The 19,946-nt window shown below is 37.6% G+C and overlaps 1 protein-coding gene across 1 annotated transcript in view; it reads right to left on the bottom strand.

The window, feature by feature from the left end:
• Positions 1-18,539, bottom strand: part of LOC118813387 (transketolase-like) — a 33,704-nt gene extending 15,165 nt beyond the window's left edge. The window contains exons 1-5 of the mRNA XM_036578699.1: positions 18,001-18,539; positions 13,726-13,843; positions 10,354-10,467; positions 8,314-8,411; positions 545-736 (exon numbers count right to left, since the gene is read on the bottom strand). Of these exons, the coding sequence (XP_036434592.1) occupies positions 545-736; positions 8,314-8,411; positions 10,354-10,467; positions 13,726-13,843; positions 18,001-18,107 (629 nt within the window). The 5' untranslated portion in view covers positions 18,108-18,539. The remainder of the gene's footprint in view (positions 1-544; positions 737-8,313; positions 8,412-10,353; positions 10,468-13,725; positions 13,844-18,000) is intronic.
• Positions 18,540-19,946: the final 1,407 nt, after the last annotated feature.

The raw sequence follows: 19,946 nt of genomic DNA, 5'->3' as shown, positions 1-19,946 counted from the left end.
GTGTTTCTGAGACAAATCTAAAGAGCGAAATTTGTGCATGTGAAAAAATATGCCTCCCCCAACAACTTGGAATTGGAAAACACTGAACCAGTCACACTATCATCCTGATGTGCCTCATTAAAGGTTAATTTGTGGAATGTTATTGTTAAATTTGAACCAAGCAGTGTTCTTCCACCATGTTGTAGGGCAGAGTTATAAATATGTGATCTCATATTTTATCATTTCAACTGCCACATGACTTGTTCCATACTTGAGTACCCATGCTGAATTTGTTAGCCTTCTTGCTGGGGTACCAAGCATGCCAACTGAATGATTGTAAGATGTATTATTCCATAGTTTTGATGTCTTCACTACACTTCTGATAGCACAAGTAAAAGAAAGAAAACATTCTGTGAGTGTTTTCTAAATGACTGTTTCTGTAGGAATAATGATGAAGAGGATAGTCAACAAACTTCTATGAGCAAAAATCTACAATAACTAAAACTATACCAATACACACACACACACACACACACACATACTGTATATACACATGCATACTTACCCAAAGGCCTCGCAGCGTTTCTGGTACTTCTCCACGTGGTGCTGCAGTGGCGTGGGGTCACTCTGGCCCAGCCGGTTGATGTCCAGAATGGCCACTAAATTGTCTAGCTGATAATATGAAGCAAAGGCCATGGCCTCCCACACCGAGCCCTCAGACATCTCACCATCGCCCAACAAACAGAAGACACGGTAACTAGAGGACAAGAATGAGGGAGAGGGAAGATAAAGAGATTAGAAAAGAGTTTGTTTCATAAAAATTCATAAAAAACTGAGACTTCAAAAACTGTAATGCAAAGATGCATCCATTTCCAGGTTCATTTGAGTTATACAGTATATGTATTAAACAAACAGTGAAACTTCAGTTGTCTTATAGTATAAAAAATGTGTTTTCTTTGAAGACTAGTTTATCTTGCAACACCCTGCATGCACCTCTCTATCATGAATGGATTTTTAAAAAACATTTTTAGGCCAAAACCTCTCCCAAAAACTATCATAAAGCAATATCTTAGGCATATGATGACATATTCATATCATTTATCATGTAATAACTGTGAGGGAGCTTTTAGAGGCAGTAAACTCTTTGTCTGGACGTCTGGTTCCTATCACTACCACTGTGAACACTTCTGACTTGGCAAGTTTTCTAGAATGGAACATGTCACATCAAATCACTCTGAATGACTGTTTGCATCTTAGTGATTAATTATACAGAAATGTTGTGATGATGTAATGATGTACTCCCATTTAATCTTAAGGCTTATTATTCAGTGGCTACTGCTAACTGCTATAAACCGATATAAAATAGTGTGGGAATCTCAGAGAAGTATAAGTTATAAATGCAAGGCCACTACAAGTTTTCAAGTTCATTTTTCAAGAGATATGTCTGAGCAGATTATAAGGTAAGATAATCCTTTTGCATAAGGAAGGGAAATGTATGTAAAAACCAGTGAAAAACAGGAGTTTCTAAAACTGGAGTTCAAAAAATAAAGACTCCTAATAACTGTGCAGGACCGGGTAGACCACAAAAACTGCCACCATTAGAAAACAGTACTTAAAGCTTTCATTTTTGGAGAGAGACGGGACAATCAAGCTCTGCTCTTGCTTCACATCTGAAAAAATCCACAGGAGTTTCTGTCCATACTTCCACTGTGAGAAGAAGACAACACAACACTATGAGTCAGAAAGGATGTGTAGCTGTCAAGAAGCCATTACTAAGAAAAAGGAATATACAAAAAAAGAAGAGAATATCTCTGCAGATTTCTTTGAAAAACTGAAAGCAAGTCTCCCGAAAAGTTTTTTTTCCCATAATTTGAAAAGTTAATAACTGTTTTGACTGGAAATTAAAGCAGCACTACGTAAGATTTTTTAAAAGAAGTGGCATTACTGAGTCAGGAAAAAAAAAACAAAAACACAAAAATATGGTGTGCGTGTGCTGCTGCGAGTCCCCCTGTAAGGCCTAAAATAATGATTTAAAAGAAGTATTTCAGACCAAATCATATGTCTTTACGAGTCAAAAAGAAAGTCTGGCTCAATGTTTAGGTCCCAAAGGCAAAACCAACATTATACTGATGAAGATATGATGACAATAGCAGATAATTCATTTACATCCTCAGAAGACATGTCCTTCACCAAGTTTATACTGAGTTCTGTTACTGTTCTTCCACACATTGAGTGCAATTACATATCTTCACCAGAGAGGTCTCTAAATTCCCAAATCTTACATAGTGCAGCTTTAAATAAATAAAGGGTGGTCTCTGGCTTTTATACAGTACTAAGGGGTAAAGAAAGAAAGAATGAAATAAAGAAAGAGGTGGATATTGTGGTGTGACTACAGCAGTACACTTTGGATGGAATGTTTGCAGTGTGTGACAAACAGTTAGTAGCTTCTGCTAATCTGAGCTTTAACTCTTCTCTGTTTCTGCTCACTGCAGACTGAATCACAGACATCTTACCAAACATGTACTGACACACATGCACTAATATGCTGAAACACACCTCCCTTCACACACACAGACACTCTCTCTCTCTCTCTCTCTCTCTCTCTCTCTCTCATTCTCTCCTCCTGAGGAGTTAACAGGGTCTGACAGCTTTCCAGTCAAATAATCATGTTTGTATTAAAGTGCTGAGATCAGACAAGACACTGAGCATTATCCCACGCATTCCACCCTCACCACACGAAGAACAGCATTCCACACCTGCTTCAAAGCATACACACGGTGATAGAATGAATGCACAATATCCTTCACTCAATTTCAAGAATAGATTTTTAAACATACAGTATAGATCACAGTAGGACTGAAAGATGAATCATTTTTTATATTAAAATTGTTAATGTAAATTGTAATTTATTATATATGTAATTGTATACTTATATACTAATTATGCATTTTTAATGTACAGCCTGTTTTATCAACACAACTGGGGACAATTAATCTAATAACATGGGGCTTGTAAACTGCTTGTAGATACATTAGACGAGTCAGAAGCAACCACTGTGCTGTGTACATGACAGGGATATATTTGAAATTTCATTAGTTTTTTATTTGTATTTAGTTTTTCATTTTGGTTTTTGATTTCAGTTTAGTTTCAGTTAGTTTTAAGGATGCATTAATAGTTTTTGTTCTGTTTTTATTTTCTGAAAGTAACAGTTTAATTTAGTTTTTATTTCGGTTCAGTTTTAGTTTTAGTTTTTAGTATTATGATAGACCCTGTGATAGTAGGTACTTCATAAGGGTGGAATAAAACTAAAACAGTAGACTGAGCTCAGCTCAGCTATAGCTTTCCTTAAAGACACCCAAACACAGAAGGTATCCACTGCTAAATTCTCATTTACAGCTACAGTTTTAGTTACTTTTGCAGTGGGCATTTCAGTTTTGATTTAGTTTTCACATTTTGAGAACTTTAGCAGTTTTTTTACTGTTAGATACTTGGTACACGACAAAACAGCCACAAATAACCAGTAGTCTGGCACAATACATTCAGCATTCAAACCTCAAGCCAGAAAAAGTGGATTATCTGGCCCTCTTGTTCAAAATAACAGGCCTAGATCTTAGTTAATTAAAAAAAATGAAAATTAATTAAATTTAATATTCATCAGAAAAATCACGTTTAGATATTTTTATTTCAGAACTGTATGGTACTAGACAATAGTACATACACTTAAAATTGCCTTACTTTATTATAGGTAATAAAGTATGTTGTAGATAACAGCAGTAAGACCAAAAATGAAATAGCTTTGTGACAGAGGCAGTCAGATTTTCATTTAAAATTTCATGGTATTTAAATGGAGACCAAGATTCCATATATCCTAACAAGGTTCCTAGGCCCACTGGAGGAAAAACAGCTCAAAACATCACAAATCTTCCACCATACTTTTCTGTATAACCATCCGTTTTTTATGACAAATCCACCTTGAGTGTTTGTTACCAAAAAGCTCTATTTTTGGCTCATCTGTGTGTAGAACCCATTTTCAATTAGAGCTCCAGTAGCATTTAGCAAACTAACGACACATTTGTGGTTAGATGAAAGAAAGTGCTTTTTTCTGGCATGCCTTCCAAATTTTTTGGCGTGGCGGTGGCGTCTAATTGTAGGTTTGTAGACTTGGTGACCCCAAAATGCAACCATCTTCTGCAAACCTCCAGCCATGATTCTTGGAGAAATTATAATAATAAACATGCAACCTTTTCCAGGCAGTTTCACTACAGCTCTGGTTGTTTTAAACTTCTTAATTACTAACAGTGGATTAAGGCGTTGTCAGCCATGTAGTTTTTGTAGATTTGCTAGTCAATTAATTTTTACTGGCAGTATGAGGGAAGACTGTGATTGATAAAGGGGAGAGAACTGGCTGGAGTTCTGGGTGGCTCCTGCTTAGAGCTAGACAGTCAGACCCCCCTGACAGATAGAAATGAGGAACAGGAAGGAAATAAGGTGGTGGTGGCTATTGTGAAATTTTCATCACGGGAAATGGAAGGTTGTGTGGACTCTCCCTATACAGTTAAGGGAACTGCAGTTTACATATGCATTCATTAGAATGTCCTGTAATGGCATCATCAAACACAAAGCAACATTTGCTTTTCAAGAGACACACACTGATGGGTTAACTGCAAAGTGATAAACTGTTGTTCACTATATCCTAAGCAGTTTTAAGTTCCTTTCCAATGGAGCATTTTCACTCCCTATGGTTGAGAATCACCCTTAAAATATCTGAATATCCTGTGTAGTCCTTACGATCACCCCTAATAAGTAGGACTTATTAGGGGTGATCGTAAGCTGTGTCCAAAACTGCATAATACTATGCATATTACTCTAATGAATGGACTGTTAATGGCGGCGGACTAGTTTTTACATACTATTTATTCTGGTAATATGTGGTTTTGGACTCAGCAAGGGAATTTGTCCTTTGTGTCACCTCATATTTATACCTCAATGAAACAAAGAGTTCCTGAATACTAAGGTAGAAAAAAATGTTAATTATAAAAGGGGACATGTGTCAGTTGCATTTTGTTCATTAGAATTTCTGGGGTTGCCAATAATTATGAATTATGAATTATGTTTTGTTTTGTTCAAAATATTTCTTGAGAAGGATTTATGTTTTGCTTATGTTTTTGTTTAATTTAAAAGATTTGATGATATTTTTACCCATCTTACCTAAGGGTGCCAATACATAGCTGAGTGTACATACACATTAAAGAAAGAAAGAAATGAAAGTGGGTTGCACAAACAATTTTTAAAAAATAAGAAATAACCTGCAGAGCTGTGTGAAAGTCAGCATTTGGCACTTCACATTATAAAATGTGTGGTAATCTTTGGGCCTGGAGCACTGGGGATAATGATAACATCAACAGAGCACACACCCAAAATCTACACACACCTCACTGACGCTGATGTGACAACTCACTGGAGATGCCAACATGGATCTGTATATGTAAAATGATCAAATAACTGAAGTTATAGGTACAATATTGAGCAATAGTGCATGGCCAATATGAAAATTCTGTGACCGATACTGACTTTTTGGGGCTAAAAATTATGATAATCAATCATATAAAAGCATCATACTGATGTCCACTCATGATGTTTATGTGGTTTTACATACAAAACAGTTCTAATTCCAATTTCTTGTTACTGTATATTTAAGACTGAAATATGTAAATGACTTCTGCTCTGATTGGCTACCCTGTAATATGCACTCAAAAAGGTTGAAACACTCTTTCATCATAAATAGGTGGAGGTAAACTGTTGTAAGGTGAATAGAAGAATAATGGTATCTACATCATGCGACCTCACGAGAATAGATTTTAGAATACATTTAAAAGGGACTGTTTTTGCAGCTTAATTTCAAGATGTGGACTGTATGGAATGGGAAGTGAGCAATTTTGAAACTTCAACAGTGTTTACATATAACATTTCACTGTTTTATTTAAAAATGAGTTAGTAAAAATTTATTTTTCCATGATAACGGCTCTTTAAGTGCAAATAACAATAACAGCAACAGCGACTTCTATTATATAAATTTTGCAGCACTGTGGAGGGAGCTTACTCATTATTCTTTGCAGTTTTGTATCTTTGATATGTTATCCTTATTCTGAAGAGCTTGAAAAAATCTGCAAATGCAATGATTTGTCTCTAAAGATTTATGGCGCTTTATGTCAAAGAAGGTAGAAGGAAAGGAGAGAAGAAAAAAGAAAGAAGAAAAGGGAGAAAGGGAAGAGCGAGAAATGCAAGACAACAGCATGAAGGGATGACTGCGTATGTGTGTGTGAGAAAGAGAAGCAGTGGAAGAGTGCAGAGGTGTGCAGGATTTCTCTGATCGCTGCTTATTAGAGCAGAAGATTTAACTGAACATAGAAAACAGACAGAGAGAGAGAGAGAGAAGGAGAAAAAAGACCTAATGCATTAAAGGGGAAAAGCACAGAATGATCTCAGATGTGCTGAATGTATTGTAAGGTCTAAGGTCATCTAAGAAAATGATATGTAAATCTGTTAATCTGGGCAGTAAGTTTGCAAGTTTGCAAGTATTTACAGTTACCCTCCAATACAAAGTTCATCTAATCAGTCCTTTATTATATTACAGCAGGTGCTCTGATGGAATTTAATAATTATATGCAATGACTGGAGTGCAGCGAGAAGTCAGGAACCAAACCTGTGTTCTTTTAAAGGGCTCATAATCATGGAAAAAAATTATTTTGCTTGCTTTTTTGGAAATAAAAGAGTTTTAAAATGTACTACTCACTTCACAGTCCATACTGTTCATATTTGCAAACTAAACTGCAAAAGCAGCTTGCTTTGATTTAATTTTTTTTGTATGTCATGAAAACATATTTACATATACTGTCAATTCAGCCTACAGCAGTTCAGCTCCACCCATTCATGCTGTACTTATAAGAAGTGGAATGCTTTTTAAGTAAATCAGAACAGAGCTCGTTTGCATATTTCTGCTGTCAGAACAAAACCTTGTATCTCCATTTTTGACATTTTTCAGTGAAAATGCCTGTTACCCTTTATATTGTGCGTAAATTTCATGATGAATGGACGAAAAGAAACAGCCCAAAATGACTTGAAATGAAAAAAGTCTGGTTCCATTGACAACAGTGATATATCAACCTTAAAGGCATGGTAAAAAATCAGCCTGTTTAATTCTAAGGGATGAAGAAAGATTGGAAAATAGTCATGTTAAAGGGGATTACGGCTGTTTTTGGTACATAAAACTACACTTACATCATAAGTGGCGTTCAGGGGGAAAAAATAGAAGAAAAATGTGAGATGTTTCCTTTTAACTGTATTATTCTAACCCCTTTCTGCAGGCCTCGCAGTGGACACTCCACCAGTGGAATGGAAATTAATTTTCATTAATATAAACTAATAAATAATACACCGTGGAAAGGTCTAACAACTTTAAAGAAACAATAAAAATCTTATGTTTATTTTTATTTATTCTAATTTTATAAAAGCTGTGTCTCAAAGCTGAGGATGCAGCCAAGGAAAGCTGTGTTACTCAGCCGCTATGTTACTATGGCGTTCCATTTTGTAAGATCCATTAAATGTGGCAAAGAAAGGATACGAAGGATACACCAGCTGCGTCCTTGGATTTTTCACAAATGAAGAATGCATCTGATGTATCCTTTGAGATGTTCAGTATCTCACAATCCCACACGTGCAGCTCAAAACAATTTAAAAAATGGCAACAACCGCTGTGAGTGGCCAGATGATGCGCCACCAGAGACTGAAATTTAATGTTTTTAAACATAAGATTGAAACGTGTCACGTTGCTTATGTCAGTAAGCTGTGACATGCAGTACAGTATGCATGACTGCTTGATTAATTGATTAATTAATAACTGGCTCAGTATATTGATTTATCAGTCTACTCAGGCTTTAGCAGAGCTCAGTAACACTGAGATTGATAACAGATCATCACATTGATTTATCAGTCTACTCAGGCTTTAGCAGAGTGTAGTAACACTGAGATTAATAACAGATCATCACATTGATTTATCAGTCTACTCAAGCTTCAGCAGGAACTTCAGTGTTTAATGAGTTGAGCTTCTTTAGAGTCTGTATAGTGTGTTACTCTATGCCATGCACTGATTTTAAAATAGTTAATAAACAAGTATTGGTAGTATTTAATATTAAAATGTATTTTATTATTTAGAAGGTAAGCATTCTAAAATTGTTCTTCTAAAAATAGTGCCTTTCCAAAATGTAACGTGCACTGAATACAGATACTTAATATGAATAAGAAATACTTGGGAGCTACAGTGGGTGTGTGTTATACCTGGCTTTGTCAAAGTATTTTCCGGTATAAGCCATTCCACACGCAGCACCTAGACCTTGTCCAAGAGAACCTGTGGCCACATCCACAAACTGCTGTTTCTGCAAACATATACACTCAGATATTTAGTCAAAAATTTTAACAGTCTGTCTTTTTGTGTCTACTAAAATAGTAAATGTGACATAAATTCCCTTTAGGACATCCAACAAAAAAATCACAACATTAATAAAATCATCATAATAATAAAATCCCTCAGGGCCTTCCAGGTCTTCAACAGTGCCAGCTTGACCTAATAAGCTAAAAAAGCAGCTGCTTAGGGCCCTGTGGCCACCAGGGTGCCCCCCAAATTTTAGGTTGTTATTGTATCATTATATTGTCCAAGATGCTTGAGTGAGTGGGAAAAGTTTAAAAAAGAATGTCTGCATCTGGAGCCGAAATACTGAAAAGAAAAACAAGGAGAAGAAGCTTAAAGATTAAGATAAAGGATGCTTTTTTTTGCTGCGTAAATGTAATCTATTTGATTTGGCTTGTGGTTGGAAAACAAGAAGTATTGGATCTGGGCTCTACCTAGCAAAGCAGGTTGAACACAGGCTTTCTGACTGAGTTTCAGCTTCACAAAACCTAACAAATACAGACACGGTTAATTTGTTTTACCACAGCGGGTAAGAATTTTCTCTGTTAATCCTGATGTGGATGGATGGATGGATGGATGGATGGATGGATGGATGGATAGATAGATAGATAGATAGATGCTTTTGCACATGAAACCATGATGTTTATGACAAACAGCCAATTGTGTGAAACATGGGGAGGAATCACCAAAAAGAAATAAAGAAATCAAAGTACTTAAATAAGTAGAAAGTAAAGCATTTATAACAGTAAAAAGCAAAGCTGTCACCACTGCCTCCAGGGCTAGCTTGAACTAAGATCTCTGGATTAGAGAGACACCTGGATATAAAATGCTGAGAAGATTATTTGTAATTTAAACTGGAACATATTAGAACCCAAAATAAGCAGCCAATCATAACACTACACAGTTAGCCAGTTATAAATATATAGAATTAAATGTAAAGACAGCTGTAGTTCTTTTCTTATTCCATTGTTAATTTTGGTTGGTTTAAAATGCCTAACAAACAATGACCCAATCAGAATTTCCTCTCCAAAGTATCTATGTAGCTCTTCCACTGGTTAGGACTTCAGGAGCTAAACTGAAGGCCTAGCTTGTCAGATTAAACTCTAACATCATTAAGTTGAATCAATCACGTTTTGATTTACATTGGGTAGGACCAGTTTTATGAGGGAAGATGTCACTGTAGTCCTTCTGAAAGTCCTAAATACATCACCGACTGTGAGTACAAGGAATATTCTATGAATAAGTAGAACAGAACAATAAAGATATTTATTCAAACACAAACTTGGGATAAAAAAACAATATGAGAGGAGGAAATGAAAACAGTATTGGAGAGCTTGGGCAAGTTTGCTGTATATATGTATATACTCTATGTGTGTATGTGTGTGCGTATGTTTATATGTGTCTATTAGCAAAAGCACACCAATCACAGATGCATAAAACACAATATGTATCTATATGTGAATAACCAACAATTATACTTAATGAAATCATCGGGATTATCAGATGTCAAAGTCTTTTAGGAGTTTGTGTGAATGTCCTAAATCTGGGAACTAAAGACAAACCTCTAGTTTTGTGACATACTAGTCATTACTAGATATGAAAGAAAGCAAAAGGCATGTCCAGGGAACATGGTCAGTTTTCTAGTGTAAAAGATCTGCTGTAGTGCATGATTTGTCCTGACAAAAAGCTTCTAAAGTATCACAATAAACGACACTTTTCCTCAACAGAACACTTTTACCTTATTATTTAAAGAGAAAGACCTTCTTTGTTAGTTTCATTTTCTTTAGATCAGAATAAGTATTATTTTTAGAAGTAAGATCTGCATTGGATGTAAAGGAATACATGAAAAATATTAGCATGAAGGTGGTGGGCACGGTTACCAGGATATGTATGTGCGTATATGTGCTTACTGGAACAGGGTGGCCCTCTAGGATGGAGTCGATCTTCCGGAGGTTGAGCAGTTCGCTCTCTTTCAGGTAACCTACTTCTGCCCAGACTGCATACAACACTGGAGCAGCATGACCCTGATATACACACACACACACATACACAGCATACAATACATGTAGACAGACAGGTTCTCCAACTGATGGAAAATGGACTGATATACAAACAGACAGATAGATTTATATTATTTCATGATTTAATGATAAAACAGAAAAATAAAATTCAAAGAGGGTGTGTGGAGTCAATGCAACTTTATAAAAATATAATTGCAATGGAACATGGTACAGTTATGTTCACTAACTACAGGTACTGAAGACGTACATTTGAGGATACCACCCCAGTGATAGTTTAGTACCTTTTTTGGGAGAGTGCAGATAGATAGATAGATAGGTCGGTGGGTAGCTGGGTGGGTAGGTAGGTGTGTAGGTGGGTGCGTAGGTAGGTAGATAGGTGGTCAGGTAGATGCTAGGTAGGCAGGTAGGTAGATAGGTGGTTGGGTGAATAAGTAGGTAGGTGCTAGGTAGGTAGGTAGGTGGATAGGTGGGTGGGTGGATAAGTAGGTAGGTGCTAGGTAGGTAGGTAGGTGGATAGGTGGGTGGGTGGATAAGTAGGTAGGTGCTAGGTAGGTAGGTAGGTAGATAGGTGGGTGGGTGGATAAGTAGGTAGGTGGGTAGGTAGGTAGGTAGATAGGTGGGTGGGTAAGTAGGTGGGTGTGTAGGTGGGTCCACAGGTAGCTAGGTAGGTAAATAGGTAGATAGGTAGGTGGGTAGGTAAATAGGTAGGTAAAGTGAGGAAGGTAAAAAGATTGCTAGATGAATGAATAAAACTATTTTTCAAAAAATGATTTCCCTATTGAATAACTTACAGTAGGTTTGTTTATTGTAGTTTATCATCACCATTGTACAAACAACTTCGTGCCAAATTCAGTGCAAATTCTTAATTTCCCTTAATTATTAACCAGTTATAATGTTGCAACTGCAACTTTAATGGCATTTATATATTGTGTGATACTGACGGACTTTCACAAGTGGGGCTGAAAGATTTATTCTTTTTGTATCAAAATCGCAACATGAAAAAGTGCAATTTTCAGATCACAAATGGGTGCAGTTTTGATTATAGTCTGTAAAATCAGCACAAACTTTAAGTGGGTAAATTTAACCTAATAACATGGAGCTTGTGAACTGATTGTAAATGAGTTAAACCAATTAAAAACAACCAAACTCCACTGTGTTGTGTCCATGACAACACAACCACAACTAACTGGCATCTTAACAAGAAGTATGTATTCTAAATTCAATCTGCCTTGAGTGGCTCCTCATGTCTGAGCTAGTGTTAACTGTCATGTATGTGGTGTGAAGCAACCCAATCAGGTTATCTGACACTACGTGATCAGAGAACACAATCGCTGTGTTGGAACAGCACATTAGCCTCACCAACTTGGATGTTGGTCTACTGAATGCATCACCTGAGATTATTTCAACTGGGTATCAGTTAATTGATCCTGGACGTTGTGGAGTTAGCATTTATATGTGAATGTGAAAACTGAGCTCAATCACTGTCGGTTCTTATAAATAAAGTGTTGATAGGTTGATTTATATTACAGCTACAGTAAAGCAGTGTGGTTTCATACACTGACTGAGCATTTTATTAGAAACACGTCCATGTTTCTACACTCATTGTCCGTTTTATCAGCTCTACTTACTTTTTAGCAGGACTTTGTAATTCTACAATTACAGACTGTAGTCCATCTGTTTCTCTGCATACTTTGTTCGCCTCCTTTCACCTTGTTCCTTAGTGGTCAGGACCTCCACAGGACCACCACAGAGCAGGTATTATTTGGGATGTGGATCATTCTCAGCACTGCAGTAACACTGACGTGGTGGTGGTGTGTTAATATGTGTGTTGTGCTGGTACGAGTGTCTCCACTCACTGTCCACTCTGTTAGACATTCCTACCTTGTTGGTCCACCTTACAGATGTAAAGTCAGAGACAACAGCTCATCTGTTTCTGCACAGTTTGTGTTGGTCATCCTCTAGTCCTTCATCAGTGGTCACAGGACGCTGTTGGCTGGATATTTTTGGTTGGTGGACTATTTTCAGTCCAGCAGTGACACTGAGGTGTTAAAAAACTCCAGCAGCACTGCTGTGTCTGATCCACTCAGACCAGTGCAACACACACTAACATGCCACTACCATGTCAAAATGCAGTGAGAATGATCCACACACACACATTCCGGCCACGCAAGCTGATTGGTTGAGAAATGTTCTAACTGTGCTGATATTTCACCATAACAGCACAGTATTTTCACAAACACTGTATCAGTCCGCTGAGACGCCGTTGCTAAGCAACAACTTTGACAGCTGTAGGTGACGCTCAAGCCATTTGAACGGTTTTACTTCTTGCTTTGTGCACAAACAGAAAATGGATACTTTTAAGATCACATTTGACCTACAGCCGATTTGGTCCGACTCTGAAGATGAAACTACACTAAATTCAGAAACTGTCATCACCACTGAGCGGGGTTTTCAGTCGGCAGCTGTGACAGAAGAACAACTAAACAACCTGGAATTAGCCAGAAATGAACCGAATACCATTCGCCAAACAAAACAGGCTGTAAGATGCGTTACAGACTGGCTGGAACAAAACAAGGAGCTGGCGAACAAACTGCTGGCTGTGCAGCGAGTGAGCGGAGTTCGCTGCTGTGACGTAGCAACAAGCTGCTTGTTAAGGAACTATAATTTGGCAGATGGAACTGCTAACATTAAAACTCATTAAACGACACATTCACGGCCCAATTTATTTATTTCTTACTTTATTGATTTAACTGTTGTATAAAAGCAATGGAACACCCGAGGTTGTGTTTTATCGCGAATAATAATAATGATGTTATTTCACGATCACATACTCCCTCTCGTGTTCTATTGCTTGACTATATAATGTTTTGGTGCCACAGACAAATTTTCTTTTTATCTTTAAGCCTTTGCACAGCAATGCATAGAGTCTTCTACATAGAGTCTACAGAGAACACACGTCTGCACATTTTAATGCACAGTTACTTACTAGTTTATTTCCTGAATTTAACATTTTGGAGAAAAAAAAACAAAAATGTGGGCTGTGTAAAAGTGACGGCACATTTTATACAAATAGAAAAACTAGCAGACAAACGTCATAAATGTTTGTCCTCTGTAGAGAATGTATTAACTTAGTTACACTATGAAAATGAACAAAATGTGTCATTTGACCAGGGGTGTTCAAACTTTTGCATGTGCCTATTTATAAGCCCTCATCCTCGCAGTGTATAAAAACAAACCGGTATGTGTGTGTGTCTGTGCTACCTTGGACAAAATGAAGCGGTCGTTGTTGCGATTGCGCGGGTCATCTGGTCTGTACTTCATGGTGTGGAAAAACAGCACAGACATGATCTCTGCCGCACTGCAGCATGATGTTGGATGACTGCAGTAGAGAGAAACATACACAGAAATTACACACACGTGTAAACACAGATGTGCAGTTAAATCTATTCGCTGGTAATTCCTTCCTCTGCTGTTATGTGCTTTTTATCTTTTGCTCTATACTCACACACATTCATTTGAACACTCACACTCAAACCTGCTGGGGGAGGGGTGCTAAGGCGTAGGTTATTTACAGTGGTGGACGAAGTACACAAATCATGTACTTGAGTTAAAGTAGAGATACCCAAGGTAAAATATTACTCCAGTAAAAGTAGAAGTCCTCCCTTTAGACCACCACTTGAGTAAAAGCACAAAAGTATTTGCCTTCAAATGTACTTAAGTATCGAAAGTAAAAGTACTAAAAGATTAATTATGACTCAAATGTCCTATTACCGTTTTTGTAACAAGACTCTTGCTTCATTAACTAATTTTAGGTGTAAATACTCTAGTGTCACTCTTGTAACACCAATCTTTTAATAGAATGTCATTAATTAGTCTGACACTGATGTCTATTAAAATTATAATAAGCATAAAACACTGAAGGCAAACAGTTTCCATTAGGTAGAACCAAGAGGCTATGAAATAACTTTTTGCAAACAAGCAAGGTTTCAGTTTAAGATTTTGCAACTCAGTTACGAGTTTAGGTTTAATAAAAACTTGCTTTAAACACAGGTTCACAGATGTGTTTTCCTTTACTATATTGCATCTGTAGGTCTCTGTTCATAAACATAAACTAGCCAAAACAAATTTACTATAAAATGAAATAGTGTTTGTATATAAAAGACACATGCCACTCACAACTGCATATTTGTACATATTTCTATATTGTGGTCTGTTTATACAAAGTTGGCTTAGTTCCATCATTATGTTGGAATATATATTTAATATACATTTATATATTTTTGAATATATATTTGAATTTGAAATGTAGTGGAATGAAAGTGAAAAGTCACCCAAAATGGCAATACTTCAGTAAAGTACAGATACACAAAAAACTATTTAAGTACAGTAACGAATTACATTTACTTCGTTACTCTCCACCACTGTTTATTAACATATATTTAAGTACAAGTTATTCATTTGCAAGCACCAGGAAAAGAAGCACAGAAACACTCATCAGAAGCCTCATCAAATCTTTCAGTATTTGGTGTGTCCACTTTACCTTTATTACAGCTTCCATTATTTTCAGGAGACTCACTTTTAGTTTTTCCAAAGAAATCTGCGGGGTATTTTTCCAACCAACTCCAGAGTTCAGTCTTAGAAATTGGTTGTATTTTCTGCTTCTCACAACCCAAGAAATGTCCAAACACATTCAATGACGTTGAGATCTGGACTCTGGAGTGGTCAGTTTATTTTTCTGAGATCACCAGCAGCTAGCACCTTCTTTGTTAGTTTGATCAGTAAGTTTTCTTCCTTTTTGCCTGTTTTATTTTCCTTGTAATGTTTTCTTGACAGCTCCACATCCTTTCAGGCCCATAATGTTGAATTGTCTTCTCACAGTGACAGAATGGACAGGAACTTCTGTGGATGTTTTCAGATCTGAAGTGAAAGTGGAGCTTTAATAAAAGCTTTAAGTACTGTTTATCTGACAGTGACAGGTTTGGTGGCCTACCAGTTCTTGCATGGTTGTTAGGAGTCCCATTTTCTCTATATCTTTTCTCTATAACTTGTACTCAATGGCTGTTTGACCACTGGAAATTAAATAAATGAAGGGTGGTCACTGACTACATGCTGGTATTAATGACGTGCAGACATGTTATAACATACAATAAAAATGCTGGCTGGCAGCTGGCTGCCTAACGTTGTAGACATGACTTGCGCAGTCTAAAATGTGTCACTTAAAAAACTTGCACTTTTTTTAGCCTGTCTTAGGTGAAGTGGCCATTACGACATAGCTTAAGTGATAAGACATGACTTTGATAATGCATTTTGTTAAATTAAGTAAAGAATTAGTATCTGTCAGTAAATATTTGTATGTGTGACGGTTTCTACAGCTTTTACTTTTCAGATTCAAAGAAAAGCAAAAATGTCCTTGGCATGGTACTGAAGTTGAAGGTTGTGGTTTAACTCAGCAGACTTGTTCTCTCTCTGTGTTCCCCTTTAAATCAAGCGTAAATGAGAAACTTAATGACTTAGGCTAAGAGCCAACATATACTCCAGTCTGTCGGTGAATGTCAGCCGGTATGAATTGCGTGCCACCAGAGCTAGACTTCCCGAGGGGATTTCTCTAGATTTCTGGACGTCACAGTAAGTGGACTATTGTGTTAAATATGTATCATGCCGTTACAATATCTCACCCCAGTGATTCAAGATAAAACTTCTGAAAACCTACATCTCTCTGTCAGAGGTGGTCTTTTCATTAGGCAAAGATAAACAACTGCCCAGGGCCCCCTTGAGCCAAGTTTCCTACGAAAATATAAATTAGTCATACTGTATGTGTTGATGCTAAATAGCCTATTCTGAGATATATATGCAAATTAAATATAGCTATTATTTGCGTATTGTAGAGATGCTTTTCACTAAGTTCAATGCAGCCCCACCCCTGTCGTAGTTATAATGGACTACTCTATGTTATAACATGATGACACGTGCATAAAGACAGACTGGTACGAACAAGGCAATTTAGCGATAATCTACATTATAGAGAGGGGGTTCTTCTAGATGTTCAGAGGGAAAATCAAATAAAATTATCCAAAATACAGAGGAAAGCAAAAAGTTTGATACTATACTCCCAAAGCTAGCTTTGCTTTTTCAGCCAGAACAGATCAGCAGAATATACACAATTCTATTGTCAGAGTAAATACTCAAAAAGTACCCATTACTTCTGTGTTACTCTGTTCTATAATGGCATATATTCTATACATACGTATATCTTGTATATCTATTCTATATTCTGTACTGTACTCAGCACTATATTACTGGCAGCTCATTCTGCATGTTTCAAGCTTTGTTTCTTAAAACTGACCACTAAATTATCTGCCAATATAGTGAGATAATGTCACTTAATAAAATTCCAGTGTCTAGTAGTACAAATACCTAGAAATAAGTTAAATATTCATATAATATTCCTACAACAATCTCAAAATAAAAAAGAATTAGATATTCACTTGCCAAGATAAATCTTTTTTTTTCCCTCAGTGTAGACGGTTGCACCATTCAGGAGCCCACTAACCTAAAACTGTGCATGCAGGTGCCCCATTTCTGTTTTTCTTTTTCTTTTTGCCTAGAGCCCCAAAATCACTAACTCTGTAATGAATAAGATGGCTGCAGTGGTCCAAATGACCAAAAAATGGAAATGCCAGCTCCAAAACTCAACAAACTTGTGAACATGTTGGATAGGTGGTTACATACAGTAGCACTGAAAGGTTTGGAATCAGTGTTTTCAATAATATTAAACTAAATTGGCTGTAGATAAGTGTATAAAAAGATTCTAATATGTTAGAATGTGCAGCTTCACAGAATGAAAATCACTAAGAAAGCTGTACAGAATCGAGATTTTATAATAAACTTAACAACCCTAATTCATCATTTGAAAGTGGAGATCAAATTTCAAGTATTTGAGTGAATATTGTTCATACAGTGTTTAAGTCCAGCTGGGTACATATAAACTACTGTAAAGAGTTCATTCACCACTGCAGGCTTTTTGCTGTGCCGTTTAGACTGATGGGCTGCGGCGGCCAAACGAGTCAGTACGGCGGAGCTACAGAGCCCACAACACAGCTCCCCGCGAGCCCCGCCCCCCTGCGCTACGATTGGCTTATAGTACACACACACAAACTCTCCGCCAATTGGTGTGCAGCGGGGCCTGGCGGCGGTATTGGACTGGAGCCGTGCTGCTGGAACAGAGCCGCGGTACCTTTCAATGCTGAAGCGGACAGTTTATTCGAGAAAACTGTGGTCGTTTAGGTGGTTAATAGTTATCTTAGCCTCTTGCATAACCCGTATCACAGATACCTCAAAAAAACAGTTTCGTTTCGATAGCTGAACCTGCTCCGCTCCTCCGCTCGCCAAAAACTTACCACTGCGAGTCGGGCTAGTGATGTCGACACTTGAACTCTGTTTGAGATCAGGAATTGAAGTCTGAAGTCTGCACTTCAAGCAGTTAGACACGGTTTTCTAACGGATTTTTCAGTGAGGCTGGCGGTGTTCAGCTCTTACCCGCTTCCCGCGGCGCTGGTGGCCCGGATGGAGCTGATGCGGAGCCGGTTGGCGATGTTGCGCAGCGCCTGCAGAGTCTGCTGGTCGGGTTTATGGTAGTCCTCCATTGGAGCCAGGCTGACAGAGAGCACCGAGAAGAAGAGCCGACTGCAGAATAGAGGAGTTCACTCACTCCGGGACAGAGAGAGAGAGGAGGATAAAGGAGAGCGTGAGGAGAGTGGATGGGGCTGTAGAGCTGGACAGACTGCACAGAGCACCTCTGTTTATAAGCGCCAGAATAAGGGAGGGGAGGGAGAGAGAGGGCAGGAGAATGACAGAGTCAAACTGACAGAGAGAAAGAGAGAGAGAGAGAGAGAAAGAGAGAGAGAGAGAAGGGCGAGAGACTTTGACTGTTACCTGGTAAGCATACACTACTGATGAATAATTTATAGTCACTGACTACTTAATAGGTCACTGTATAGGTGTACAATTAGAGACTGTAGCCCACCCCTGTACATCATTCATCACTAATCAGTTTCTGACCTCAGGACCGCTGTTGACACAGACATATGCAAAGGTTTGATTATATTTATATGTTTTGATAAAGTTCTAAGTGAAATAATTTAGTGCATCATCTACAGGGAATTTAAATATGGCAAATATTAGTTCACAATTTCTGTTTATTCGCTGAATTTAATATACTGGAAAACATAAAATGTGTGCCGTAACTTTTGCACAGGCCACATTTTATGTGCAGATAAAATGTGCAGAAGTGTGTTCTTTGTGGAGAATGTGTGAAAGGGCCTGTACCATGGAAAACCAAATTTTCCTTCAATATGTAGACACTGTCAAAGTTTAAAAATGTAGCTTTCACTCCTCAGTCCTCACAGTCCACACATGGAAATGAGGCTATAAAAACAACCCAATATGAATTCACTGTTTTTATAATGTCAAAAACACCACAGCATTTACATAAATCTATCTATTCAGACTACAGCAGTTTAGCTCTGCGCACTTAACCTGAGGGTATAAGGAATGTTTCAGTATTCACTGCTTTTTTTAACAGGGCACAATACAGGGCAGCTAATCAGAACATATCATTTACATATCTCAGTCTTAAAGACCCTATTTAATTATAAGGAGTAAAAAGAGGTTGGAAAGTGGTCATATAATATTGAATTATGACTGCTTTTGAGACATGAGCCCACACAGACATCAGAACTTGACATTGGGTGGGAAATTTAGTACAAGAAAAATTTAGCATATAGGCCCTTAATGTATTATCATTTGCAAAATAAACAAATCTTTTGACTAAGGGTGCCCAAATAGTTCACCAGACAAATATGACTGTATTTATATGGTGAACCATTCTCAATACAGCAGTAACACTGACTCGGTAGTGTGTGTGCAGCTGCCACGAGTGTACCAGACACGGCGGAGTTGTAACACACCTTTCACTGCTAGGTTTAGGGTGGTCCACCACCCAAATATATCTACCCCAAGAGCAGCTCTGTGGTCAGACTTGTGAAGGCTGATTTCAAACTGCTTATCATTTTCTACACAGCAGAATCCAAAAGCCAAAGTCCAACTGTGCAGAAATAAACAAGTGAATTCATCTCTTTAAGAGTTAATTCACCAGAGTAAGCGCTAACTCAGTAATGTAATAATTCAGTACTGGGAATTCTGTCCTAGTCAGCAAATCTGTCAGTTACCCAGTGAGGTTAGCTTCAGCAGTGCTTAGTGCTGCGTAGTTAGTTAGCATGGGGCTCTGTTCTAGCTGAGGTAAAGTGGCTCTGTCTGCTCTAATGCAGGCCCACTGCTGAAACTGCCTACCATGCTGCAGTCCATAGACGTGCGTCCATTAAATTAGGTTTATATCAGTTTACCACAAGAATAACTATAATAACCTAATGGGGCGTTCAAGCCTAAACTAACGTGTGGTGTTGTAATATTCTGCAGCATTGCAT

This window comes from Colossoma macropomum, unplaced genomic scaffold (genome assembly GCF_904425465.1).
Source record: "Colossoma macropomum unplaced genomic scaffold, Colossoma_macropomum, whole genome shotgun sequence".
NCBI lineage: Eukaryota > Metazoa > Chordata > Actinopteri > Characiformes > Serrasalmidae > Colossoma > Colossoma macropomum.
This window is presented reverse-complemented; position numbering and strand designations above follow the sequence as displayed.